Genomic DNA, 27,539 nt, shown 5'->3' on the forward strand with positions numbered 1-27,539 from the left:
GTTGTATATTCTGCGACTGTTTGGCAAGTGATTGGTGGCAGTTCCTAGCCGTTTTCCAGTTTGCGCTGCACTATTTCAAGATTTACTACAGCTCTGAGAGTAAATAGCATCTGCGTCTTAAATGAAAAACCACAGACGGCTTGCAACAACCTGCAGTTGTTTTTAGTGCAACCAATTTCACTCAGCAACAGCTAGACCCCCTTGCCAATGAATCAGGGAATACACGTTTTTTCCGACTGGAGATGATTGAGTTATGTCATGTAGTATTTGATCTGTAGCCCACTGCCTGTGATTGTTCAAAGTATTTGCAGTAGATTTGAAAATGCTACATGTTTAATTTTGTCAGAACAAACTGCCCCTTGTTTTTGTTTATTATTGTTCACTATTCTAACACTGTTATGTTTACGTACGGAGGTTATACCTCGTTACGTCAACAGATGATGCTCTTGTACTGCTGTGGAATCACTAGAGAGACAACTTCGGTGTCCTCTCGATAAATCCACCGTTTTTTAGAATTTATAATACGCCGTGCTCTCGAGCCTTTTTTGTGTCCAATGGCAACATAAAGAAGTTGCCCAGCCAAACTGCAGCTAATTTTGGCTGCTGCAATTTTAAAGCCCTGAAAAGCATATACGTATATTTCCATCAGTACACCTTTTATCTGTAAATCTGTAAACAAAATCACAAATGCTCGACATCCTTGATAAAAAATATAATTTATAAAATGAACGGACACACTGAAAAAATGATGTTCTGTGGGGTCTCTTCCTTACAATATAAAGTGCCTTTAGGCAACTTGTTGTGAATTGGTGCTTTATAAATAAAAGGTAATTGCATTCATTCGGATTTTACTAAGTCTGTGTGTGGCTTGGTTGTTCCCTTCATACAACAGGTAAATTCTTAACTGATAAATAAAGTTGCACGAAAAAAAGTATGATGTATCCTTAAACATTTACAAATCCAATTCATTTTTAATTTTAGAATTAAAACTGAAAGCATTTCCCTCTAACCTGAACAGTGAGAAACATGCAAACGAAAAAACAAAAACACAACACAAAACGTACTCCGAGAAGTCCAAACTACCTTGTCAAGCTGTCCGTTTGCTGCATCGTTTTTACAGAAGCAAAAACAAAACAAAACAAAAGCAAAACAATTTTTTTTAAAAAGACTGATTTAACTTAACAACCAAGAAATTAATCTCTACTCTCACTCACATCGTTCATACACATGGAGAGAAAGCCTGCTTGGCCCTACCTGTGCGAGTTGACCTGCAGTACAGGCTTATAAAGCTGGGGGATCTTCCTGTTGATGAGAGGCTGCAGTGCCTCCTTCAGCCGGTGATAATTCCTCTCCAGCTCCCTCTGGTACTCCTTCTGGTCTGGACCAATCAGGCTCTTGTTTTTGCGTAGGGCATCCTCACACCTTAGACAGGGAAATATAGTGCGATACTGTTATGTAAATACGCAGCACGTGTTCTCTGTTTCAAATAAAATGATCGACTGAAAGTCTAAACTAATTTGGTGAGTGAAGTGAAAACTTATAGCACTTGGGTGCTATAGTCTGGTTATATAGCAACACAGCAACCATCAGTGGTATCGTATCATTTTTACAGCTTGTACAGGGTGAGAGGAGAAGGTTTCAACTTCTGCCTAGAGGAAGGACAATCCATACCTTTTGGTGAAGTCTTTAAAGCAGAGCCGAAGCTTATTGTGGTGTCTGTACAATTTTGGGTCACTGGGGATCTCCGACAGGAACACTTGAGCTACCTCCAAAGGACCCTTGGAAAAACAGAACAATCTCATAAACATCAGCTTTCAGCTTTGTGAATCAGTAGTGCTGTAACTAACAGTTGTTGCATGCTAAAAATTCAAAACCTTACCTGGTTTACAGTTGTGCCTACTGATCCCTGAAGGACCATCTGCAGCATCTTGGCATCGGCAGGGTCCTGGTGGGTGGCAAATGCCAACTCCTGAGTCTTTTTCTGCATGTCCTCTATTGCCACTTCTATCGGTGTGGATATAATCTGGAAGAGTGACAGAGTGGTTGCATGAAAAGGCTGAACATTTGTGGAATTTGCCTGTGAAGAGCAGGCAGACTGTAGACCTACTTCCTCTTTGTGGATGATGTTGATCCGTGTCTTGATGTACGGGAAGGCGTGGGAGGTGGTGAGGATGGTCTTGCGTTTGAACTGTTCGTGCAGGTCCCCGTGTGCTCGCCCATCCAGGGTGAAAGGAGTGCAGTAGACGAAACGTCTCAAGTTGTAGTTCTTGTCAAAGTATGTGATGCGGTCTTTCATTTCGTAAGTGTCAAAGTACGGCTCCACGTATGTGATCTGGATGAATGCCTAGAGGGACAAATGTTTTTGGGTTGTTTTTTTTTTTTTAGCTAAGACCATTTCCATCCGTTTAACATATGTTCATCTCATTTATCAACACTAAACCTTATTTGGGTCCAGCTTGCACTTGTCCACAGGGTTGGAGTCCTTAATGACTTCTACCTGGTCCTCTCCAAATCGCTCGCCATAGAAACCCTACCAGAAAAGACAAAGAACAGAACATTTTACTCTTTCACAGAAAACAATTAGACTCATAGAGAGAGAACGCGAGCACAGCATAGTTTACCTCTAGCCTGTGAGAGATTTCAGCCAGCTTTGTGATGGCAGGCTCTTTGTACACAAACTCTTGCTCATCCAAGTCGCCAAACTTCGTACCATAAAATCCAACTCTGAAGTAAGTACCAAACATTCTCTTTCCATCCTGAACAGGCAGAGGGAAACATTGATGAATGGGTTAAAAAACGAGGCAGAACACCATCACCCTGCTACAGCATACTGTGATATACTGTGGAACAGTAAGCATTTGTGTATTTTTACTTTATTAGATTTTACAGCTCTCTTCACAGAGGCAAAGATGACAGAAAAAGATTATAGTTCACTGAAAGAAATGGTATGCCTACAATCTGATATATATGTAGCTATATAGCTACATATATATAGCTATATAGCTACATATATAACAACAACTATTAGAAGTTTCATGCAGTATGTGATTAAATCTGTTGGTTCTGTTCTAAAAGCTGTATGTGAGTGTACTGAAGGTTCAGACAGAAAGTATGTGATTTCAACAACCTGTTTTTTTTTTGTTTTTTTTTAAAAAAAAAAAAAAGGTTGTTCAGCAGCTTTTCCACCGCAGTTAAGGACCTGACAGAACTCAGGCAGGTAGCAAGTATTTTTAAAGCCGAAACAAATATTGATATTTTGTCATTTAAACATCTGACCTTCTGATATATCGACTGTTTCATGTGTCTGAAAGAAAGAAAAATCCCATAAAATAAATAACTACACAATTTGTTATATGTAGTTGCTTATTTACTTGTTTGCTCTCTATCCGACTCTGGGAAGTTGCACAGTGCCCTCTGGTGGACAAACTATGCAATATAAAATAGAAGAGTGTTTCTTCCATCTCTTCTTTACATTTTTCTTTTTCACCAAGCAGTTATTTAAAATACAAATACCGACTGTCAAATAGCTAATATCGGGCGATGATACTGGCCTGCTAATAGATTAGTCAGGCTAAAAGTACCAAGCAAACTAGGTCAAACATCAGCAAGAAAAAAGTGCCAGGTTTAGCTCTTTTCCTTTCAAGCCCTCTCTTTTCAAGCAAACTTTCTTCTGACTGACTGCATTCTTGCAATCAGAAGGTTTGAAAAGTATGTGGGTGGGGCTTCTGTGCTGCAGCTGCCAGCATAGAAAAAAAAAATCTGAACCCTGACCTTTGGGTCATAGGAATTACTTTCATATTATTAGCTTCTCATTATTTGACAGTTTGGTCCTGTTTAAATATTATTATAACAGTATACAAGCCAAAAATAAAGAAACACACAAGGTCCACTGTAAGTAAACACAGTAGACATTTGGGTTTATAAAATGGTCAGAAATCACTGGAAAATCTATATAATTATAACAAATACGAGGAATGCAGATGAATTGCCTTAATGTGCTTTTGTGAAAAATCCCAATCTAAGCCAGGAAAAACACCCCGCAGTGTCTGAAATGTATCTATTGTTGTCAACATGAACTCGACATCTCCTTTGCACCCAGCTTGTAAGTGCTTGTGTTCTTCATGTGTGCAATTTTTTCCCATGTTAAGAATAAAAACAGCTCAAGTTCACAGATCAAAGCAGCACCAAAGTTTTCTAAATAGAAGCCTTAAAGTCACAAACAGACAGATAACAAAAAAAAGAAAGAAAGACGGAGCGGGAGGGGAAAACGTTTGTGAAACAAAACAAGGCAAAAACTACTTCAACCTCAAACACCCCGTTACGTCTTTGGAAGTTGTTGACAGGAAAAACATCCATCAACTCCAATTTTTTTTTTTTTGCTTAGACCTCTACTTGGAAAGAAACATCCAAAGGGAAGCCCCAAGATCAATCAGCAGGTACACCATGAGTGCCCAGTGTGTAAGTGCGTGTATGGCAGGAAAAAGGAAAATGATGTGAAAATCTGAGGCAAATGCTACACAACTTGATGCACAAGATGTTTAGATAAAGCATCAGGGTAACTTAAGGGAATATCAAAAAAGATACAAGTCATGTATTGCTAGTTAAACCACTGATTTGAAAATGTTTTTAAACAGTAATTAAGGAAACCCTGTAAACTAAGAAACTTACCACAAGACACAATTAAGTAAAGAAGGAAGGGTCGGCAACCAGGGAAATCAAAAAGGAAAAAAAAAACAGAACAAATTTTAATCAGGATTGGGTTCCTCCAGAGAATTTTAAAAACAACACAAACTAACACACAACAGTAAAAATATCTCCACTGATTGTGAGAAAGAACAGAAACTCATTGTGGAGGATCCAGATCATGCAAAGGCAGACAGCGAAGAATTAAAAAAACAAAAGTGAGGGGAAAAAAAAACAAATAATCCACAACCCTCGGAAACACACCATGCACGCTCAGTGCGCTTCCTGTGCTCTGTCCAATTCATGCAATAGACCATGAGAACTCAGAGGTTAATACTGTTAACAAAGGGACAGAATGCATGAAACAAAAGTCAGGGGTCGATTTAGTTTAAACTATTAAAAGAAAGGGCAAGAATAACAACCAATCAAAATCAAAAGGGATAAATCAAGTAATCCTGAGATTACTGTGAGTTGAACCCTCTTAGAAAACAAACTGCCTTTGGAGAATTTGGTTCCAGCCTCGACCCAAAGTCTGCAGCACCTTGCGTGTTAAAAGGCTCATTTAATTGTGTGTGGCAAGAATGACCCCACGGCTACAGCGGGATGGCTAACAGACACCTTTCATGTCAAAACAGTGCACTGAAATCGAGCCCTGTGGTTGAAGATGAGATGAAGTGTGACAGCTGACGCGCGTGTGTGTGCCCACCGACACACCCAGCAGACACATAGAAGATGAGGAATGGAGGGGGTAAAACGGTGGATTGTGCAGGTGATGCATTCGCTGAGACTTTTGTCATTAGTGTCACACACCATGGCTCCCATGCACAGCCTGTCAACACTGTCACATGTAAAGAATAAAATAAAATAAAAAAGACACAAACACAAGCTCCTCTTGCAGTGTAAGAAGAGTGAGGAGAGAGGAAAACGGTGAAGGGTGTTGTTGCTTAGACAGCGAGCGCCCCCAGCGGGTAAAGGGGCAGACAGTTGATGTTGTCTGCAGATGTTAATGGATTTGGATGTATGTAACAAAGAAGAAGAATGCCAACAGCTAGCAAATAAAAAGATGAGAGTAAATAAAAAGAAAATACAAAAAGATAAACCACATGAGCAGGGCCAAGCAGGAGCTGTTTAGTCACCTACCTCCCAGCCAGTACTCTGCGTAACAAAGAGAATACAGGACATGTGAACGACAAGACGCATACGCCCTCCGACACGCGCACACACACACACACACATACAAAGGATGTTACAATAAGGAGAATGAACGCTTTGAAACGAATCCAGGTTACTAAGTTGTCGAGCTGGAGAACAGAGCGTGTGACAGAAATATTCTTTAAAAAACAAACAAACAGAAAAACAGGGATGCTTTCTTTACACATGAATGTTTTTGTCACTATGAAAAAGTCTGCTTTGCAAGAGCAGTTGCTCTGCACACCAGATGACTGTAACCCGTCTGTGTCACACAATCCACACAACTGGCCTTTAACAAAAAATACAAATAAAAAAAAACACAGCTGGAATCCAAAATGTCATGCATGCTTAAGGTCATACTTCACAGAAAAGTAAAGCATGGTGGGTATCAGGCATAAATAAATATACTAGGATTTAACTGCCAACTGATAAGATCATGCAAAGCTGTGTCTGTGACAGCTGGTGTGTACGCAACATTAACTGGAATCCATTGTTTTTCTGTGTAGTGACTCATATCGAGACTGATGTATGTACATTTTGAAAGTCCTGCAGATAAGAAGCTTTGCTCCTAACATCCTTTTTTGTTAATTGGCCTTGATACATCTACACTGGCTGTTTAACATGACAGTTAATCTGTGTGAGAAAAGTGTACTTGTGCATATATTCATATGACAGTGACAAAAAAAATTCTCCTTTTCATTGTAAGTGCTGATCTTGATACTATACCGTAATTACTTAACTCTAATTCAACCGCACACGTCTTAAATTGTGTTCACTCAAGCAATTTTTTGCATGAGCCACATGTGAGAATGCAAAGCATGCATTATAAATATGAAACGATTTTTGCCCTGCTAGCTCCATAGAACAAAGTCTATGAATGTCCAATTAAAACTATGTTTGAAGAGAGCCCATGACTTTCTGGAGAATTCCTTTAAGCCCTGCCTCCTGCACCCTCTACCCAGGCATTGTGCCACATAAAATAAAACAAAAACAAATGGAGTATTTCCAGCAGTGATAAGGTATCTGACATGGACTGCTCCAGACAATTTCCTGACCCGATTCTCCTGACACTGTCTGGAATTTATTTATAAAAACAGCTTTGGTGGATTTACATAAGAAAAAAAGAAAACAGAAGTAACCTTGTGTATCCCAAATGTAATCTTCTCATAGCGGAAGTTAGACAATGAAAACAATAAATCTAGGTCACACTGAGATATAAAAAAATTAATCTTAGAATTTAATTGCATAAATTCAGTGTCAGCTTGGCACCACAAACTGTTGGGAGTTGTGATTTGAAGAAGTAGTCTACTTTGTGTGTGTGTTTACCTGATGAACAATTTTGCCAAAGGCTTCCTGTAGTTTACCATGTATGGTGGCTAGTTTCTTTGCGTCCCTGTTGGCTTCGTGAATCGGGATCAGTACCTTATAAACCTCATTCACAGCCTCATACATGCCGGCCTGGAAGGATGAACAATTATTTTAAATAATAGCAGGTAAAAAACACAAAACAAAGAAATAAGCATCGGTTCATGTTTCCATCTCTCACCATGGAAAAAGAGGCAGCAGCCTGCTCTAGGAGACCCACGAGACCGATCTCAGTGAAATATTTCCCTGAACAGATTCCCTCCTCGTCTGGTGACACTACATCATCAGAGACTGCAGATTCCTCCAGCACATTTGAAGAAATATTCTAGAGCACATAACCACACATATTAAAAACAAATGAAGGTTATGGTGCATGCACAGTCATTGTAAGAAATGTGTTTCTGTAGAGGAGAGACATGCGCACAAACAATACCACAGGAATGCTCCTACCTGAAAGGTGACACAGCCTACAGGAAGATATTTGCGGTCCTCCAGCATACTTAGGTATTCTGCCACTAAGGCAGCACTGTGCACCAGACACTGAGCAGCCTCAGCATGGTTGTTTCTCTCAGAGTGCTTTCCAGCCATGTTCTGGAGCCACGTCAGCCGCAAGTCTGGAGATGTCTGGTAACCTTTCGCAATCCTTTAAGTGGACAAAAATGCAAATGCACACACAGACCACACAGGAAATCACACCCACAACCAGATATTGACTAACTAACCAACTACAATGAATAAATGCTCTTTTAAGTAATCAAAAGAAATCGCTCCATTGCACATGGGTTTTGCACCTGTACATGAGATCTATCAACATCTCAGGATCTTCCTGGTGTTCCTTCATCTTCACTGTGTCAGACAGGATCATGTGCAGATTAAAAACAAGGTCCTGAACCTGAAAGCAAGAAAATACGGCTCAGGATAAAGAAGCTCCTTCTCCGGGATGATGACATGTTTGCAAAGTAAAAGGTCCAGAGAATCACATCAGCAGCAATCTGGATATTTTCCCTTTTCAAGCAGTGATGGAAAACAACTAAATAGCGAACCCAGTACCTGATCTGGGAACGTGGTCTCCCTCAGCTCCAGATCCTCCTCTGCATAGGTAAGGATGGTCTTTAGAGAGCGACGGAGGAACTCCTCATTGAAATTCTGAGATGTTCCAACCAGCGAGGAAAGAGACATTGTCACCTGCATCTTTACTCTTGCAAAGTTCTAAAAGTTCAAGCAAAAAGAAAAAACACACATGTTATCAAAGCTGTTGGCTTTCTGCCGACATATGAAGAGAGAAGGAAGCACTATACATATAATTTCTAAAAAGATATTAGCACAAAGTCTGCTTTCAATAATGCATACATCAGTAACTGAACTAAAGTTTGCTATGACTGCACAGTTTGGTATTCAGATAAACCAGGTGAATTAAAGTTAACAAATATGTTATTTGTTATAGTACAGCCACATTCCACAGCTCTAACTTGTTCAACCCATCACCTCTGTACTTACATTGCCAATCTCAAAGTTTTGCCTCATGAGGAGGTAGAGGGAAGCACTGGCATGGGATCTGATCGTGCTTATGCTGCTGCTGCAGCTCCTCAGCAGTCGCAGACACAGATCAGCACACTGCTCTGTTTCTTCCTCAAAGAGTAGTTCGGGAAACTACACAGGCAGAGAGAGAAGTATTTATTACTATGTAAGCCTGGAAGATGAAATAAGCATGCTTCACACATAAAGAAAGCCCAGTAGTCTAACCTTAGATACCAGGGCCCTCTGTGTGGCAAAACAATGCTGAAGGTAGAGGGCGCTCTGGTTGCAGGCCATGCTGTGGAGCAGCACCTTCAGCACTCCACCCAGGATACTCTCCTTGGATTCCGTTACTGATGCCGTCTGGAGGGAAAAGGACTTATAAGCAGCTGTAATAGGCCTCTGAACACAGCCTGACTGGGAATATATGCCTGTTTCCATTTAGTGTGGATACGTCTTCTTCGCTTACATACCTGTACAATAATCTCCAGAGTATCAAGTATTATTAAATTGGCCTCTGTTGCGAGATTACCATCAATAAGAGCTTCATGTTCCAGCTCTGCTCTCGTCCTGCACAGACACAAGACGACGCCGTCACAAACTGAACTCATACATTGCGGTGTTGATGATGTGCCACTGAGCGCTGCATGAGCTTCCAGTCACCACATTAATCCACTGCACAGAATCATGAACAATGAAGAAAATTTAGAGGAAAAACATGTTATGTGTGGTGTGGATGCTCAGCCAGCTGTGTCTAAAACACAAAACAGTATGTTTACGCTATTTGGTTTTTTTCTGGCAAAATCAAAGAAAGCCCTACACTGAGAGACAGTTAGCCTAAACCTATCTGCTCTTTTCTTAGAGGAAATATGAAAGGCATTAAAAGACTGGCATAATTTAAAGTTAGAAAAAAGCAACCCATTATTCCTGATCTACAAGAAGAACGCAGTGACTTTTATTTTGTTAGTCTACATGTCCTAAAATGCCTGTGATTGAACTGAAACAATACAGAACTGAATAGGTGACCGATAAGAAAAAAAGCTTTTGCCACATTTGACTTCCCCCCCGGCAACATCAACCAGGGAGCAACATCAGTCAGGACCCCAGAAAAACAAGCACACTGGTTAAAAAGCAGAACAGGCCCACTGCAACCACTACCAACCCCAATGCAGAGTTTGTTGTTACCAGGACAGAGGGACTGATGGGACAAGGGATTTGAGGGTCAGGGCCAGGATCAGGGGGACTCTCTTGGTGCTCTGATGTGCATGTGTGAACTTAAGTTAAAATGGAAAGGAAATGAATGTGAACAAATCACTGACTGCATTAGTTGCTAAAGTGTTAAAGTATCTCACTCAAAATTATGTTAATTCAAAAAATTGTTCATGACTTGGTGAAAGCTAAGAATCAAATACAAGCTAATCAGTTCAGTCTGCATCCACTTCACCTGTCGGACTTCCCACATGCATGGCAGTACACCTTAAAAGAGGCACTAAAGCAGGGAGGAATTTAAAGGAGCACACAGCAAATGTGGACCATACAATACCTGACTGATCTGTGACTCCTACATTAACACACAGTGACATGAGAGAACAAATGGAAATTAACAGAAGACAAATGCTGGAGCAGAAATGATAAAAGAACAGGAATTAAAATTAAAACAGTAAAACAAAAAGACATAATGCTATATTTTTTGTCATCATTGGACAAAAAATATTGGCAAAAAGATGCAAAACCTTCAAGCTTTAAGCTCCCGCGTTATAGAGATACTTTTAGATAAGAGATAGAGATACTTTAGCTAAAAGTCTGCACTGCAATCACATATTGATTGCTTAAAATCCACTGTGTACATTGTCCAAACCTTGGCAGTGGCATCCTGTAAAGGGTATAAGTAAACAATTTACTGTTAAATCAAAATAAAGATGCAATAATGGAGTGGTGCCACAAAAAATGAATATGACCATGAAGCCAAACTTTAAATCTGGACTGATGAGAAATCTTTGAGATTCTTTTCATACATGAAAGAAAAACCATTTCCATCTCATGGTTTTCCACTATCTGAGGTTCATTTTGAACTTTAAGTCCTTTACCTTGTTAGAGTGTCTTTCTCTTAAGTGCTTTATTTGCAGCATTACTGAGAAATGGGACCAGCTTTTTAGTTCAACTTTTGCCTATTTTATGTAAATTTAAAATGCAATTGGAAACAGACCTGACTCGTGCATGTGCCCCTAAGAGAATAAAGTTCCACAATGCCATTAAAAAACATGTATGTGTAGTTCCTCAGTCATCCAGGTCATGGTAATCTAAGAAGCTTGGAAAGAAAAGCGACTGGACCTCTTGTGTCCTTTGATGTGGTCTCACTCTTCAATTGCATACCTACAACCGAGGCAGTGGAGACTATGGAGACTCCCACTAGGGCTTAAATACCTTGGACTCTCCACCATTTGGTCTTAGAACTGAAGAAACTTCTGAGAGGTGAATGTCTTTAAGAAACTTAAAGAAGTCCAGTCGCTTTTCTTTGCAAGCTCTTTAGATTATTAAAAAACTGTTGTGTTTTTTTGTGCATGAAACAGTAATCAGAAAAATGCCCTTCAACAGTTCAAAAGACCATACTTGTCCATCTTTTCGCTGTTTTGTCTCCAGTGGGTCATGTCTTTTCTCCATCGAAGGTTTTCCTGGCTGCCAAAAGCACTGCCAGATGGACTCCGCTCTAGATGATGGGGAAACATTATTTACCATTTCTTTTTTAAACAGTGATGAAAGAGGCTCCCTGCACACAAAAAACGTGACAAACTGGCTGTAGCTATATTTACAGTACTTTCAAAAGGCACAGCTAAATAGACGTATGTATGCATGCACCTGTGTCCAGGAAAAAAGCAGAATACACTGATTATTGTGTTGGTGTAATCCTTAAATTTTGCTTCTCAGCATTTATTTCTTCCTACCTGCAACTGTGTGAGTGTGCCTGAAGTTTAAATCTCACCTAGCTGCCCCCGGCTGCGTCGCACCATTTCCTGTCTGGCCCCAATGCTGCCCAGTATGGCTTCCTCCAGCTTGGCCTTCATATCTTTGGATTTCTTAAAGGTTAGGCTGTTCATGCGTTCAAACGCCTTCTTCCCCTGCATGGTGAACACAACATGGGCCTTGTATCCATGAGGTAGAGGGTGAATGGACGGACAGAGAACACACACAGCAGGGAAGTTACTTGCAGCGAAGCACCAAGCAAGCAAAGCGGGTTAGTAGCATGAAAAGCAAATACGCAAGCACAGCACAGCAAACAACCAACACACAGCATAGCATAAAGAGCTTGAAACACACAGAAGGAAATAGATAATTATAGAACCTTTTGAAAAGAAATGTAAAGTTAGATGGTAAATGTGAAAATATTTTTAGTTAAGTTAGTACTAGAGCACATGCAAAAGTTTAGTTTTGTAGTTTCACCAAGTTTCAATCAGAAATATTATCCAGGCGCATGAGCGCCCCCAATTTTAATATAGAAAATAAACAGAAGAGGTGGACGTAACCCACAATGTAGATTCCCCCAGTATGCAGTGCGCTCTCAGGTGGGTAATTAATGCTTAATTAGCTCAAACTGTTAGGCAGTGATTGTTGATGTTACCTTGTATTCAAAGCAGGAGACGCAGAGGTAGAGGAGATCCAGAAGGCGGTTGAGCTGGGACACTGACAGGTCTGTGAACCATTTCTGTAACACTAGCTCATCAGCATTCTTTAGCACCCACAGCAGACAGATCAGCAGGCTCCGACTGGACTCGGCCGAGAAGCTCCCGTGCTGACGACTCGCCTGGAATGCAAGAACACAAAAGGAGGAAGCAGCACACGGCACTGAGATATTTCCATTAACTGCAGATAAATTGATACAGTCACTGTGTCTTGCAGGAAATTACCTGCGAGTTGAGCAAGAAGCTGCTCGGTCGGGACATCGGAGATGCGGTTGAGGTGCCTGCTATTGCCATGGCGACAGTCTGACTGATCATGCTGTTACCTTCTCCCTCTGTCTCTTCTCCGCTGGTGCCAACAGCTGCCCCCTGAGGGCCGCCCGGTCGACCCCACTGATTATGTGACTCTAATAAAACAAAAAGGAAAGAACATAAGTTGCCAAATAATCAGACATGAGACAGCAGACAAAGATAAAAACTGAGGAAGATAATACATTTGTGTTTTGACAAGGAAATTATCTTGACAAAATTGAAAGAAGACCTGAGAAAATATTTAAACTAATGTAAAGGTTTAAAAAAAAAAATCAAAAAAGTAATCAAAAGATTCGTACATTGCTAACTCTTAAGCTGCTTCATACTAAAAATGTCACCTGTACCTGTAAAATCGTGGAGTTGAGGCAGTGCCTCCATGACAATGCTGATAAGAGGCAGGTAAAGCATAGCAACACGGGCCTTGACTTCAGGGTCGGCATAGCGAGGATCAGAGTCGTGGCTGGAAAGGAGGTTGTGAACAACGCTCACTACTTTCTTATGCAGACCGAACATCCTACAGCACACAATACGAAAGAGAAGAAGCAAAACAAATTTAAAAGGAAACGAAATGGAATGTTTTAGCTCAATCACGGGAAGATTCAGACAATAAAACACATTCACATTTAGAATCTTTCTTAATTAAAACATCTTCTCACCCCTCATTGTCTGGGTCCAGTATTACTGACAGTTCAGACAGTACCAGTCCAGCCAGATAATGCTGTTCTCTGAAGGGGACAGACAGCTCAAACATGTTGGCTATCTTTTGGTCCTGGACGTGTGTGGAGAAGCCAGAGCTCTGTGAGAGATAAGAGACACTATTAATAGTGTTGGACTGTACATAAATCTAACATCTGTACGCTGAAATTTTCAGAGTTTCAGCCTTTTAAGAGTAAAAATTGACCTGCGATGTTGCTGAGGACACAGAGGGAGAAGGAGAGGCAGGTGGTGTGAGCAGGCTGCAGGGCAGGTTGAGGGTGACGTAGTGTTCATGACTGCAAACAATCCTTAAGAAATCAAGCCGCAAAGACTCCAGGGTTGGGTTCTGTAAAGCATAAAGCTTTGTGGACACCTAGAAAAAGGTAACAGAAAATACTCATTTACATATTACAAACAAAAATGGAGCATGTGCAGTAAAGGAAAGTGTTGAAATGTCATCACATATTAGGCTGTTATAGTGCTGTAAATAAAGCTGAAATGCACAAAAAGGAGATCCACGCTTTAAATAGTTTAATGAAGGCCTAATCAGAAATTTCGGCACTCACCTGGCTTTTTTCCAGTCATACTGATCCTGACAGCCATGGCAATTTAAAAATTAAAAACCAAAAGACCGAGAAAAACAAACTCATTTACCTGTTTCCAGTATGCCCTAATCAGGCTGAAGACAAAACCTCGGTCCATAACTGACAGCAAGTCATTGAGAAAGAAGGCCAGGCTCATGTTCAGCCTCTCCACCAGCTCCAGATCCTGAACGGATGAGAAAACATGCTTTATACATGTCACGGGCATGCCTTGGAAATTACACCCCAAAACTTAATATGCCACAAAATAATGTCCAGAAATGACAAAAATATATGAACATACAACTTCTTTTACAGTTTTAACAACTCATAAGATTCCTTTTTCCAACTTTCCCATATATAACAATCCTGCAAATTCCTGTTCCAATCCAAACTGACAAGCCTCTTACAAACACCTCAAGACACAGAACTGGGTCATTATTTACCTTTTGGAAGCGAGACACAATGTCACCAGCGATGGTGCTGACCAGAGCTGTGATGTCGTCCATGAAGCGTTCTGGGAAACGGTTCTTCCTGGGTGACTCTAAGCGGTCAGTGAAGTAAAGGTGGTGGGTAATACTCTTCACCTGAGGTAAAGGTGTTCATTGGGTTAAAACATAAGCTGTTGGCAAGTTTTATTATCATTATTAATATTATTTTTTATTTTTACACAAAAAGAACAATGTCAGACAGACCCACATGTGTTACACTTTATCCAGATTTTGTTTTCTTACCATGAGTTCAAAGAAAAACCAGGCCTGTTGCAGAGCACCCTCACGTACACTTCCACTGCTCACCACCCACTGGAGAGCCAACTCTTCATGGAAGAGCTGAGTCAGAAAATCAAAACGGAGACAAAGAAAGAGGGATGGACAGAGAGGGAAAGGGAAAGCAGTACAGCCAGACAGAGATAATGTGAGGCACCAGAAAAAGTAACCAAGCATAATCTATACTTAGTTCGCCTGGTCAGATAGATCTCAAAATGTATTTATTTTCATGGGTTATGACATAAAAGAAGTTTTAGATTGGCTACAGACATAACCTGCTAGCAGGTATCAACTGTTGTGACCAGGAATATAGAACAAATAAGAACGCGTACTAGATTCTCTATATGAAAGAACAAGACAGCCCAGTAAAGCTTCTGCTCCTCCAAAGCTGAAAATGAACTTCATTGCAGACAGTTAGATATTAATAAAAAAAAAACTGTTATAGACGTGTGCAACATTTTTGCTTTTAACAAATGATGCACTCCTTTCACCATGGAAACTGCAGTATTTTGTAGTGCGACCTAATGTATATGACTAAAATACATTTCTCTCTTTTAAAGACAGAAAAATAATTCTAGTTTTACAAAGAACAACATTTTTTAATTAATTAATTTATTTATTTTTTTACATTTGGTCGTCTTATTATGCAAAAATAACATTTTTCGAGTTGTGTGTATTTTATGCAACACTAAAATCCACCACAAGTCTGGCTAACATACTGACTTTTCATCAGACTGGTAAGTCTTAAATACATCATTTTAAACCTGTATTGTACTGCCTACTGGAAAGAATTATTTTATTAAAGAGTTTAAGGTTGTTATAGCAGACACACAGCTTGGTATAAAACACCAAGTAAACTACACCTGCTTAAAAATTCTATTATAAATTGAATTTTTTCAACCTAAGTGAAAATTATGAACTTTGTCCCGATACGACACTAAACATACCCGCCCACCTGTCTGTATGTTTACTGGTAAGTATGTCCTATGGTAACATAGCACCTGACTGAAAGTCAAACAGTATCAGATTTTTTTAAATGAAAACCAGATACAATTTGCACTCTGTGACTGAGCGGTGGACAATAAAAAAAGACTTTCCAATAGTCAGTGTTAGCCAGATTACAACCAACATTCACATCACATCAAAATATCCTCATATTGAGAACAAGAGGCAGATCGGTGACATACAGCATTCAACAAGACTCCACAACAACCAAATACGACATCAATCAATCCAGAGGCACACATCCACAGACAAGACAGGTGAGGAGGAGGAGGACAAGAGGTGGCTGGGGGTCGGCTCCTCCCCCAGTGCAAGTGGCTCTACCTTTTTTGTGGGCAACCGTCCTGTTAAAGTTTGCAAGAAACTGGCGCTCTCAGTGTGCGAAGACATGCGATTGCCACAGCGCTCCATGGCCTATGAGTGGGATGAATGGAACGGTGACAGCAAGGTTAGTGGAGGAGCAACGAGAGAGTGGGGTTGCACCTTCTTCCTCAGCACACAGGCAAAACGTGCGTGCTGAGTAACACAGCCCCCTCACACACACACACTTTTGTGATCTGTTGGACATTTTCATACATGAAGACACAAAACAACAGACACAGGACAGGGCCACAGCACTTGAAAAGCATTGTACCCATAATCTAAAACAGCTGATACATCAATAGTTTGAGCATCTTATGGTAGAGATGCAAAATGGCTACACAAAAGTGCAATCAAATGTAGTCTCAACATTAATAATGCTTTTGTGCAACACTGTAGCCATTGCTTAATAATGAGCCATTCTGCATCCCTCCAGGTAAATACAAGACCTCAGAGATGGTTTTATTGCAGGTAGCTGGACAACATCCTATGCTAAATGCTTATTATGAATGTGCTCTGCCAGTCTATGCACATTTACTGTGGTAAGCTAGGTGTGATTCTATGGCTACAATATGCCCATTTATTTTTATATTTGTATAAATTAATATGTTATGACAAATTAAAATGACAGAGGACTTAAGATCACATTAAGATGGAAATTGAGGCAGACAAAGACCACACACGTAGATGCACAGTCACACTCACAGATATACCATGCTCCAGAAATAAATGAACTGTGGTTGAAATGAGGGGTGTTAGGAGAGGGTCATGCAGGTTAACTAGCTGAGAGCAGAGAAAATCCATAGAGGGAAAGAGGGATTTTTTTTAAGGGGGGGGGATAAATAATAAAAAAAAAAGCATAAAAAAAGAACGACTAGTCTGCTGATGGAATTCTAACACAACTCTCGTTTTCTCTACCAACCCAATTATTCTCTGAAAGATTGTGTTGGATTTAGGCTAGCAATGACTGATCACAGTAAACCCAGAAGAGAGGTCAACAATATCTGAGAAACTGCTACCATGGATTGCTCTGGCCTATATTTGGATACATCTTAATTTTGGCTACTTTTAATGCAGATACAGAGAAAAAAAGAGATGTGTTAGATGTGATTCGCAAAGAGGGCTGACACCTAAGACTAACATGACTGGAGGGTCATGGAGGCGGCTGTGACTCCCACGTATGGGATTAATGGGAGGGTTGTGACTTGAGGTATAACAGAATACTGTAATATTCTGAAGTTTTGGTCTTTTATGTCTTTGTCTTTAGAGTCTTTGATACTAGCCACTTTGTGTGTGGTTTAGAAATATGTGTACTTTGAATTTTTAAAAAAGCAAAATGTGGTCCGCATCACAGCCAGGTCACTTAAAACCAATGCAAAGAGCTTGAAGGATAGGCTGAAAATATTAATGAAAGGTGTGAGCATGACAAAATAAAAAGACACAAAAATGAAAAACCTTAGAATGGATAAGCACTGATATACCCGATATGCCTCGCTATTAATGATTCCAGCAAAGCACACAACTAAGCCAAAACTCCAAATATCTCAGTATCCCTTAAGTGTAGGTTGTTTTTGTCGTGAGGCAAAGTGGAGGACGGGGCATTCATAAAACCACCTGCATGGTTTCTGGAGCGGACCCAGGGCTGGATCCCCAGGGGGCACTCTTAGAGCCCATGGTGTTCACCCACGAGTTGGATCGGTCTAAGCCCTAGGGGGGCCAGGGTCAAAGGACACAAGGCAGGCAGGAAGCAAGGGAACAAGCGAGCAGCACGGGGGGGAGAAGGAGGAGGGAAGGAATAATGACAAGTTAAAGAGGTTCAGAGGTCAGGACAGCTGGACGATGCCAAGGGCCTCAAAACGGTTAGCTGTCAGTAAATTAAAAATCATCACCACATAGGAGCAAAGCACAAAGGTTCTCTCTCTCCCTTTCCTTCTCTGCGTTAAACCCCCACCCCAACAACAACTACCCCTCCCTAAGAGACAAGAGAAGAATGGTTTAGTTAAGTATTAGCAGCAAAAGGAAACTCATCAAAAAAAGGGGCTGCATCCATCATGTCATGGTTACAAATATAGCAAGACCATTAGAAAGGCACATTACATCATTCAGTCACTGTTCACGTATTTGTTGGGTTTTTTGAGGGGGTTATATGAAAAAAAAGTTTGAAGTGGGAACTCCCAAATTATATGAGACAAAATACATGACCTCAATTAAAAGAATAAAATGAAATAAAAAGGAACAAAGAAATCAAAAAAAGACTGAAGAGACTATACTACTGTTAGAGTCCTCAGAAAAGACATGGCTATTGAAACAATATTTAATCTTGACTGATTTGACTTTAAACTAAATACAACGTACATTTTTCACAATGCATAATAAGCATTATTTGTGCATAGCATGTGAGTGAGTGAGTATATGTGTGTGACAGGTTGCTCGTACAACGGTTGGAGAGATAAGATGTTCAAGCTTGTGTTTGCACAACGCTCATGCAGTTTACATGTTGATAAAACTGTGGGTCACTGTGCAGAGGGAGGCCTCTACCTTGTGTGGTTTAAGATACACATATTCAGTAAAAATACCTTACACGAGTCTGTCTAAAAATACATCACAGAGCAAGAGCTCCTACATTACAACAGTGTTAAATAATTAACTACAGTATCTGACATCCACATGGAGTATGTATGAGCCAAATTTAGAGCAAAGTGCTCCCAAAAATATGAGCGTGCGTTCAGGCCACATTTGGACCACATGTAAGAATTTTAGTGCTTCGTTAAAGATTTAACAGAAAACTGAATGACCACTCAGAGAAAGGGTCGTGTATGACTTGAAGACCTTACCTTGCTGCCAATGATGGAGCGGACCTCATCGTCAGGAGAGGTGGGCGTACCGGAGATGTCGGGGTTACTGTTGCTAAGACTACGGGAGCGGTTGAGGTTAAGGCTGGCTGGTCGAACAGCTGAGCGAGCCATGGTGGCATAGTGAACCGAACCTCCCAACCCTCCTGGGCCTTTGGTGACACACAACAGAAAGAAAATGAGGAAAATAGGACTTCGATGAGCCACTGCACCTAACTATCCAGTAATTAACCCATCATTTCAGAGTAGTTTATTAACACTTCTGGCAGTGGATGGCTTAACAACAAAAGCCACTGCAAAAAACCCCAAAAACCTGTATATACCAAATACAAGCCAATACTAGGGATGGGTACCGGTATCCGGTGCCATGACATAAACGGTAGTAACCAGACCGAAAAGCAGCGCACATTTCGGTGCTTTATTTTTTCCTGAAATGTCATACATTTGGATTCCAGCCAATCATTTTACCTTTGCAAGCGTAGTAGGCGGGCCCAGGTACGTACGTTCTTTTAGAGCAGAGCTACAGGTTAAAAATGCCCAAGGCGAAGCGGTCCAAGTCTGGCTGTACTTCACAGCAAAAGATGCAAACTCAGCAGCCTGCAACAAGTGCTTTAAGCTGATACTGTGCAAAGGAGGTAACTTCTCGAATCTGAGGAAACACCTGGCGACGTATAGCATTTTGTTAAAGCCGAGAAATGCGCCGTATTTGATAGCTTGCTGCGAGACCTCACACCGAGCGCATCTACTGCGGGTGTGGTGCCTGTTATCGGACCCGGAGTTAGCAACATCCCCCAAAAACCCGAAGAATAGAGTCCTGGCCCCTAGCCCTGCCAGTGTAGCAGAAATGATGACGGATGATGATGGCAGCAGCAGCTGTTCTTCTCTGCGTGAGTAGCTTAATGTTGTTCGTGTGTAATTTACGTTGAGTAGGCTAACCATGTTATTACATTAATGCATGTAAGGTGAACTAGCAAACATTGTCGTAGTTACATGAGGCTGTCTTCTTGTTTGATGGCAGATACTCCCTTCACCCTGGCCACAAAGGCTAAAATGATCAAAGAAAAAGTGGAAAACAGTTAAACATGAGAGGTTTTTGGACAAAGTTTGTGTTTTTTTTTCATTGTTTAAGCACTGCTTCCAGCCAAGAGTGATACCATATATGCCCCATAGCTGCAGAAAAGGCTAACATTGTTATCTTTTTACAAAAAAACAGCTGAACATGAGAGGTTTTTGGACCAATTTTGTGTTCTCCATTCTTTAAGCACCGGTTCGAGCACCGTTTAAGCACCGGCACCATTTCAAAAGTACCGGTTTGGTACTGGTATCGGATAAAACCTAAACGATACCCATCCCTAGTCAATACACCAAAAAAACAACTGTAACTTTTATCCAAAGGCTAAATCTGTTGTGATGTACAGACGCTGGCCATATCTACCTGTTAAGGATGAGTTGGTGTCTGTGTTGAGCAGGTAGAAGACAAAATGGATGTGGGAGGAAAAAAATAGTAAAAGATGAAAAGAAATAGATAAAGAAAATTATGGCAGGAAGATTTGATGAGTTAAGGGTTGAAAGGGGTTAACTTAAAAGGAGAAAATAGAAGAAGATTCAGGATAAAGAAAAATGGGAGGACACTGTAGTCACTGTACCTGGCGAGGGTGAGTTGGGGTCGGTGCTGGGCAAGCGGAAGACATAGTGGATGTATGAAGACAGCAGGCTGTTGCGGCCATGCATGTCCTGGTTGGTGTCCAGGTACTTATGAAGCCGGTTCACTATGGAGGCCATCACCTCGAAACATGCTTGCCCAAGATTCACTAAAGACAAAAAGAAGAGCTTTCTGCTAGTTAACATAATTACAAGTGTAGCCTTTCGTTTTTATCTGTTGCAGGCCTTTATCATACCTATCTGTCCAGCAATGACGGGCGGGCGCACTACCAGCAACACCAACTTGTCAAGTAGAAGGTGAAGGAATCGAACTATTGGTTCAAGTTGGGATGAGTTTAGTGCTGCAATGCTGGACTTGAGCTCAGTTTCCAGGTTGTTCTCCATGATTCGCATGTCTCCTATCCTTACTGGGAACATGTGCTCATCCAGGGCATGCACCAACGCAAAGAACTTATCCAGGTACTGGTCCTAATGATGGAGAGTTGGAGGAATGGGGGTAGAGATGAGGTTAATAAGAGAGAGAAAGTTTTTTGGCAAAAACAAATGTCAGTACCATAATGTGGAAGTGGCAAACAGAGAAAATCACGTAAAAAGGAGATAAAGGAAGAAAGAAATGTGACAAAGATTAATGGATAGAAAAAAAATACCAAGAGAAGAAGAGGGCAAGAATTAGAAAACACAATTGCGTACAAGGATGAAAAAGCTAAAGGGGAAGAAAGTCAACAAAAGTAAGCTTGGATCTATTCCTCTGTATTCTTTGCTAAACCAGCAAGTTGGCTCCCCGAGTAAAAACCACAAGCCGAACATTGCTACAAGTACACAGGAGAATCCAACAAGTCTAATCTGTGCCAAGAACAGTGATTTATGAGCACATTAGTCCCAGCTGGGTTCCTAGAAGCCATGGTCAAGCCCCTCCCAACACCACAGTCAAATCAGAGATGGAGTAGGCCTCAGTAAATTACTGGTAAGGTAAGAGTCACTACCTAATAAACTGGTGCTGGGAAAGAATTACAGTTTAGGTGTGAAAATAATGTTTTTCTATTAACGTTAAGTGAAATATTTTGAGTCACATTACAATAATAAATCTGTCCATCTTTGTTTCAAAATAACAGGTTATGTTGCTATTCTAAGGTTTTACATTCTAGGACATAATTTAACTAATGAATCTGAAAAATGCACAAAACTACTGTAGCTACTGTGAAGCCGTTGTGCTTAGTACTATTACCTGTGTGTGGATGGTTGAAACAGCGACCACTTCTACATTGAATACTCCTCGGTGGTTGTCTACCCACTTCATGCCCGGGAGAGGGACCTGAAGGTACAATAACGGGAGAGTAAATCCGAGTGGCCCTTACATAACAGAGAGAAACAATGAAAGGAAGGGCCAGGTTATCTGATTTGCTTGTGATAATGCAGTATTATATACTAATGATTTCTGAAGTGCATCCTGGGAATCCCATATATAGAACACTAGTTATATTTAATATAGAAACATTAGAAGTTCTCCTTTAGCTCATCTCTCTGCATTATGCTTGTTTCATTCAATATAAGCTTAAAAAATGCATCTTACATCTGGGGAGAGAACAGAGTAGGACTGTGGTGGTTTTTCCAGAGACACGGGCAGACAGAAGTGTCCCGTTCGCAGACGCCCGTTCTGCAACATGGGAATCCACTGCACACAAAAAAAGAGAGATAAATGATAAACAATACACATACATCTTCTAAATTCACTAGGAGAATGTGAGTGACTGTTTTGAAAAAGATTTACAGGCTGTGTAAACATCTCGCTAAATAAATGAATCTTTTTTTCACCCTTCCATATGTTGTACTTGTGCTATTTTCAGTTAAATTTCTTTCATTTGTGTCTTTTTGCAAATGGGGTTTGAAGTGGGTGTGTCTAAATTCACAGCTATGAAAGAACAGAGCACAAATTTGAAATTATACACACGTGCATTATCACATGATTTTACCGTGTATCCCACAGGGGTCTCCAGTGGTGTGTTCTGCTTCTGCTGGCAGCTGACATGGTAAAAGGTGAAAAGAATGTGGTGGTGGTCTGACAGAGAGGCGGGCAGTTTGATCTTAATCTCGTCATGAAAGTCCGGAGATCTACATCAATTAGTAAAAAAAACAAAAAAAAAAAAAAAGAATTTCATGAGTATCACAAACTGATCATTTAGAGTCAGATAATTGAGAACTAATCTCTTTTGAGTGGCTTGCACTCAATCGATTAAACTGTGTAAGCATATCATACAGTTCAGGCCGCTATCTCGATGTTGCTTCACTTGGCTGATGGTTCCGGCTACAGCCACTATAACTATAGATCTTCCACTGTCTGAACACACTGTACAAGCACAACTTAGGCATAGAGAACAGTAGAAGAGTTTCTTAGCTGTATCAAATGTGCAAGTGCGCTGTTCTACTAACTGCCTGCTCACTGGTTAAGACCTCTTCAATACTGGTGATCAGTATATGTTACTGAAGGGAGCACACGTCAGTCAGAAAATATGCAAAGGCTTTTCTCAATGCTTTCCCAGAAGGCTTTTAGAGAGTTAATTGCAAAGAATATTGAATACATTAGGCCTGTTGTTTTATAAACTGGCTTAACAGGCTTATGTGCTCCATTTTCACCCCCACAATTACAAATATTTATATCAATTGACCTAAACATATTCCATTTCCACCCTCAATTTTTAACTTGGGAATATTTGTCTCAAGTAAAGCAGGTCAAGTGATCTAAAAACAAAGAAATTATATAAACACATTATTATTCACTTCAGCTGAATTCTTACAAGTCCCTCAGGAGGAAACATTCAGAAACAAACAACCACAGCTATAGTAAGCCCATCAACAGATCTACTAAGATAGCTTCAAGGATGGAAACAACCCAAACTGCTTAAAAGGGTCATAGAAGGCAACTGATTTCTCATGGGAAGAAACAGTTTGGTTCTGGACCAGAACAGGAAAAATCCTGGAGCAAAAACAGCATTAGGAGAAACTTTTATTGGAAATGATTGTAGGTTATTGGCAGGGCAACCTCCATTAAAACCAACAGCAAATTCAAGATGGAGAAAGAAGTTCTTTCTTATGGCATTTCTTATTTTTAGAGATATACATGGTAAAATATTTTTTGCTAGTTCTAAGCGAAATGCAAACTGTATTGACATTTCTTCTTTTGAAGCAAATTCCTAGTCAAAGTGCCACTGTCACTCAGATATAAATAACAACAAAGGCACTGTCAACAATTTACACTAGTTATTAAAATGAACACCACTTGAAACCATCTAAAAATGAACTTAACCCAGTTCTAAAAAAAATAGCACTGAATGTAGGACAAGCACAGACTTTACAGTGATGTTGAAGTAGTGGTGATTTAAATTTCTGGCCTTTGTAAGCTGGCATGCTGGTGCAGTGATCAGCACCGTCACCTCACAGCAAGAAGGCTCTTTACAACTTTGGTAAATAATAAATGCTATTCTATATATTCCTTGGTTTGCAGTGGGGGGTTTTTTCTCCCAAACGCTTGATTTTTGTCCTCTAAACAATGAGGATGTTTTACCTGATCTGCTTGTGTTTTGTCTTTTAGGATATGTTTTTCTCTCATTTTGATACAGATCAAGGTTAACATCCTTTTTCCTGATTTTTCTGAGTAGAGTTGATTTTTGACAATGCGTTTGAAACAGCACACTATGTAGCTTATTTCAACCAAAACTAGGGATGGGTACCGGTATCCGGTGCATAAACGGTAGTAACCAGACCGAAAAGCAGCACACATTTCGGTGCTTTATTTCGGTGCTTTTTTTTTCCTGAGCTGTGATACACTTCTAGCCAATCATTTTACGTTTCCGAGGATAGTAGGCGGGTCCAGGTACGTACGTTCTTTTAGAGCAGAGCTACAGATTAAAAATGACCAAGGCGAAGCGGTCAAAAGTCTGGCTGTACTTCACAGCAAAATGTGCAAACTCAGCAGCCTGCAACAAGTGCTTTAAGCTGATACTGTGATACTGTCAAAGGAGGTAACACCTCAAATCCGATGAAACACCTGGCGACGCATAGCGTTTTTTTTAAAAGCCGAGAAATGCGCCGTATTTGATAGCTTGCTGCGAGACCTCACACCGAGCGCATCTACTGTGCGTGGGTTGCCTGTTATCGGACCCGGAGTTAGCAATATCCCCCAAAAACCCCGAAGAGGAGAGTCCTGGCCCCTAGCCCTGCCAGTGTAGCAGAAATGATGACGGATGATGATGCAGCAGCAGCTGTTCTTCTCTGCGTGAGTAGCTTAATGTTGTTCGTGTGTAATTTACGTTGAGTAGGCTAACCACGTTATTACATTAATGCATGTAAGGTGAACTAGCAAACATTGTCGTAGTTACATGAGGCTGTCTTCTTGTTTGATGGCAGATACTCCCTTCACCCTGGCCAAAAAGGCTAAAATGATCAAAGAAAAAGTGGAAAACAGCTAAACATGAGAGGTTTTTGGACAAAGTTTGTGTTTTTTTCCATTGATTAAGCACTGCTTCCAGCCAAGAGTGATGCCATAAATCCTCTATAGCTGCAGAAAAGGCTAACATTGTTATCTTTTTACAAAAAAACAGCTGAACATGAGAGGTTTTTGGACCAATTTTGTGTTCTCCATTCTTTAAGCACCGGTTTGAGCACCGGCACAGTTTCAAAAGTACCGATTTGGCACCGGTATCGGATAAAACCTAAACGATACCCATCCCTAACCAAAACACACCTGTTGTGGTACACCACTGCAGTGTAGGCCTCTTTGTAGAAATCAGCACAACTTGACTTCCCAAATATTACCTGAGGAATAAACAACAGTTTTACAATAAATCAGATAATGAAAAATGTATCTTTTAATTATTACCAACTGCATAATAAAAGTTGCCAAGACACTAAAAGGTCTGACAGATATTACATTCATAGCTTGACTAAGATTCAAAAACAACAATCTTCATGTTTTGGAAAATCATTGTGTACCGGCATTGCATTGCTTGGATCTTCTCCGTTCATAAATTGCACTTTCACAGTGATGTTGCGGGCGGAGCCTTGGCGGTTGGCAAAGTTCAGACTCTGAGGGTTCACATATAGCAGATTTCTGAAAAATATATGTTCAAGAGCACAGACACAAAGGAAAAAGAATGCACATCAGAGATTCAACCACACTGGAATTAAAAGACAGGAATAACACAGTAAAGAAGCATAACACAAACCTTAGAGCAATTTACTTTTATATCAAAATCTTTTTGCAACTGAGACGTTTAACATACAGATTCATATTGTTTACATTTTCCAGGCCTTAAAATACATCTAGGAAGCAGCAGTGTTACTCATCATCACAAGGTAAACTATTATAAAGTGGTAACTTTAATACACCTCAGCAAATTTTATAATACTGCGTAGCACATTTTCAAATACAGATTTGAAAAATAATCCAAAAGGAGGGCCATATCATTTGACTACGTAAAGAGGATTAATGACCTTTAACTCTAATAACCAAGTGTCTCTGAAAGTGCTTGACCTACTTACCTAACACTGTTACATCAGTTTCCACGAACTGATCAATTAAAAGGGGCAAGGCTCCCACAGCAGCTAAACCTATTCTGACTGGTACTTAAGGGAGGCTTGGCCTGTCAGTAACCATGAAAGGTAATCATTGCAAATAGACTTTACTTTTCAGAATGGGTTAGATAAGAGGGGAATGGGAACTGTATAAATCACTACAAAAGAATATTAACTATCTGCAATGATTTCTAATATTTTAAGATGGGTACTGAGAGCGTGGCATTATCGTCCGTAATTTCGTGCAAAGAAGGAAACCAGAATAATGTGTGGAGAATAAACGGCTGAGGGCCCTGGGGAAAATTTTCCGAATTTGAGATGCTATTTTTCCAATTTTATCAACTGCCACTTCACAAGAATTGCTTCCATGTGAAGTAAGTCTCCCTATAAGCCAGACTACTTTGGTTTACACTGGACGTTTTTTGCAATTAATTCATATACATGAGATAAAAGGCACCTGGTCAATCTCTTGTTTTACTTCACAATCCCATTCATTGTTGCCAAAATGTGTGTGGTATACTCGTTACTGAACTGTTGGGAAGGAGGAGGAAGCCCCAGAATAGGAAGTGTAAAGCAACCTGGGATCAGCTGACAAACCGCAATGACGTAGTCGATTCTGTGGGGGATAACCCCACAGAGACCGCAGCTGGAACCACAAGTGACAAGGAATCGTGGGAATCTTTGTCTAATGATTAAAAATCTAATCCATCTTTTCCTCTGTTAACATCCATCTAGCATGTCCTAGTAATTGTCATGGCTGTTCTGAAGCAGGCTGCTGAACTGAAATAGACCCCAAGATGACATTACTGTGGCAGAGCTGAAATACCCATAAAAGCACAAATGGAAGCATTCCTGATTGGTCACTTCACCTCATCCGATTCAACTTCAGTTAATAAGTACACATGTGAAAGCAAACTTTACAATGTAGATGGCACTTAGGCACAGTTACTATTTTGAGATGAGGGGCTCCATAAGGGAAAACTGGCACCATTTATCAGCTCTAAATAAAACATTAGCTTTCTAATAAACAGATTAGATGTTGTTGGAAAAATTTCCCAGTACGAGTAATTATAGAGTATTAAAAACTGAATTATTAATTTAGTAGGATTCTCAAGTGCTTCTTGATCTATGTGACCTGGTAGAGGTAGATTACACTCCACAAGTCCAAAACATTACCTTTGTCACACAATGTTCTGAAGGATTTTTCATATATTCTTCAAGACTGATAATGTAGTACAATAATGCAGTGAAATAATTGTTCTAGACTTGTTAAGGTAAGAATTCAGAGTTACTTTTTTAGACCCATTTTAA

The 27,539-nt window shown here is 40.3% G+C and overlaps 1 protein-coding gene across 3 annotated transcripts in view; it reads right to left on the reverse strand.

Annotated features, from left to right (window-relative positions):
- The window catches only part of dock7 (dedicator of cytokinesis 7), a 46,710-nt gene that overhangs the window by 944 nt on the left and 18,227 nt on the right, over positions 1-27,539 (reverse strand). The window contains exons 15-50 of one of the 3 annotated variants that reach the window (XM_085376504.1): positions 25,647-25,764; positions 25,399-25,469; positions 22,631-22,769; positions 22,231-22,332; positions 21,886-21,972; positions 20,897-21,128; positions 20,645-20,809; positions 20,434-20,454; positions 18,981-19,150; positions 16,111-16,200; positions 14,752-14,847; positions 14,464-14,604; positions 14,091-14,204; positions 13,642-13,809; positions 13,397-13,536; positions 13,085-13,254; positions 12,657-12,835; positions 12,371-12,553; positions 11,735-11,870; positions 11,365-11,461; positions 10,298-10,315; positions 9,228-9,324; positions 8,983-9,117; positions 8,737-8,889; positions 8,290-8,448; positions 8,031-8,131; positions 7,690-7,882; positions 7,421-7,564; positions 7,201-7,332; positions 5,824-5,838; positions 2,622-2,747; positions 2,441-2,530; positions 2,108-2,344; positions 1,880-2,023; positions 1,672-1,778; positions 1,255-1,422 (exon numbers count right to left, since the gene is read on the reverse strand). In XM_085376504.1, coding sequence (XP_085232630.1) covers positions 1,255-1,422; positions 1,672-1,778; positions 1,880-2,023; positions 2,108-2,344; positions 2,441-2,530; positions 2,622-2,747; positions 5,824-5,838; positions 7,201-7,332; positions 7,421-7,564; positions 7,690-7,882; positions 8,031-8,131; positions 8,290-8,448; positions 8,737-8,889; positions 8,983-9,117; positions 9,228-9,324; positions 10,298-10,315; positions 11,365-11,461; positions 11,735-11,870; positions 12,371-12,553; positions 12,657-12,835; positions 13,085-13,254; positions 13,397-13,536; positions 13,642-13,809; positions 14,091-14,204; positions 14,464-14,604; positions 14,752-14,847; positions 16,111-16,200; positions 18,981-19,150; positions 20,434-20,454; positions 20,645-20,809; positions 20,897-21,128; positions 21,886-21,972; positions 22,231-22,332; positions 22,631-22,769; positions 25,399-25,469; positions 25,647-25,764 — 4,638 coding nt within the window. Of the gene's footprint in view, positions 1-1,254; positions 1,423-1,671; positions 1,779-1,879; positions 2,024-2,107; positions 2,345-2,440; positions 2,531-2,621; positions 2,757-5,823; positions 5,839-7,200; positions 7,333-7,420; positions 7,565-7,689; positions 7,883-8,030; positions 8,132-8,289; positions 8,449-8,736; positions 8,890-8,982; positions 9,118-9,227; positions 9,325-10,297; positions 10,316-11,364; positions 11,462-11,734; positions 11,871-12,370; positions 12,554-12,656; positions 12,836-13,084; positions 13,255-13,396; positions 13,537-13,641; positions 13,810-14,090; positions 14,205-14,463; positions 14,605-14,751; positions 14,848-16,110; positions 16,201-18,980; positions 19,151-20,433; positions 20,455-20,644; positions 20,810-20,896; positions 21,129-21,885; positions 21,973-22,230; positions 22,333-22,630; positions 22,770-25,398; positions 25,470-25,646; positions 25,765-27,539 lie in introns of all 3 variants that reach the window. The other 2 variants (XM_085376505.1, XM_085376506.1) reach the window with 2 other exon arrangements.

The sequence above is a fragment of the Diplotaxodon limnothrissa genome, linkage group LG17 (assembly GCF_057381915.1).
Source record: "Diplotaxodon limnothrissa isolate DT_005_m linkage group LG17, D_limnothrissa_male_GT1.1, whole genome shotgun sequence".
Classification (NCBI taxonomy): Eukaryota; Metazoa; Chordata; class Actinopteri; order Cichliformes; family Cichlidae; genus Diplotaxodon; species Diplotaxodon limnothrissa.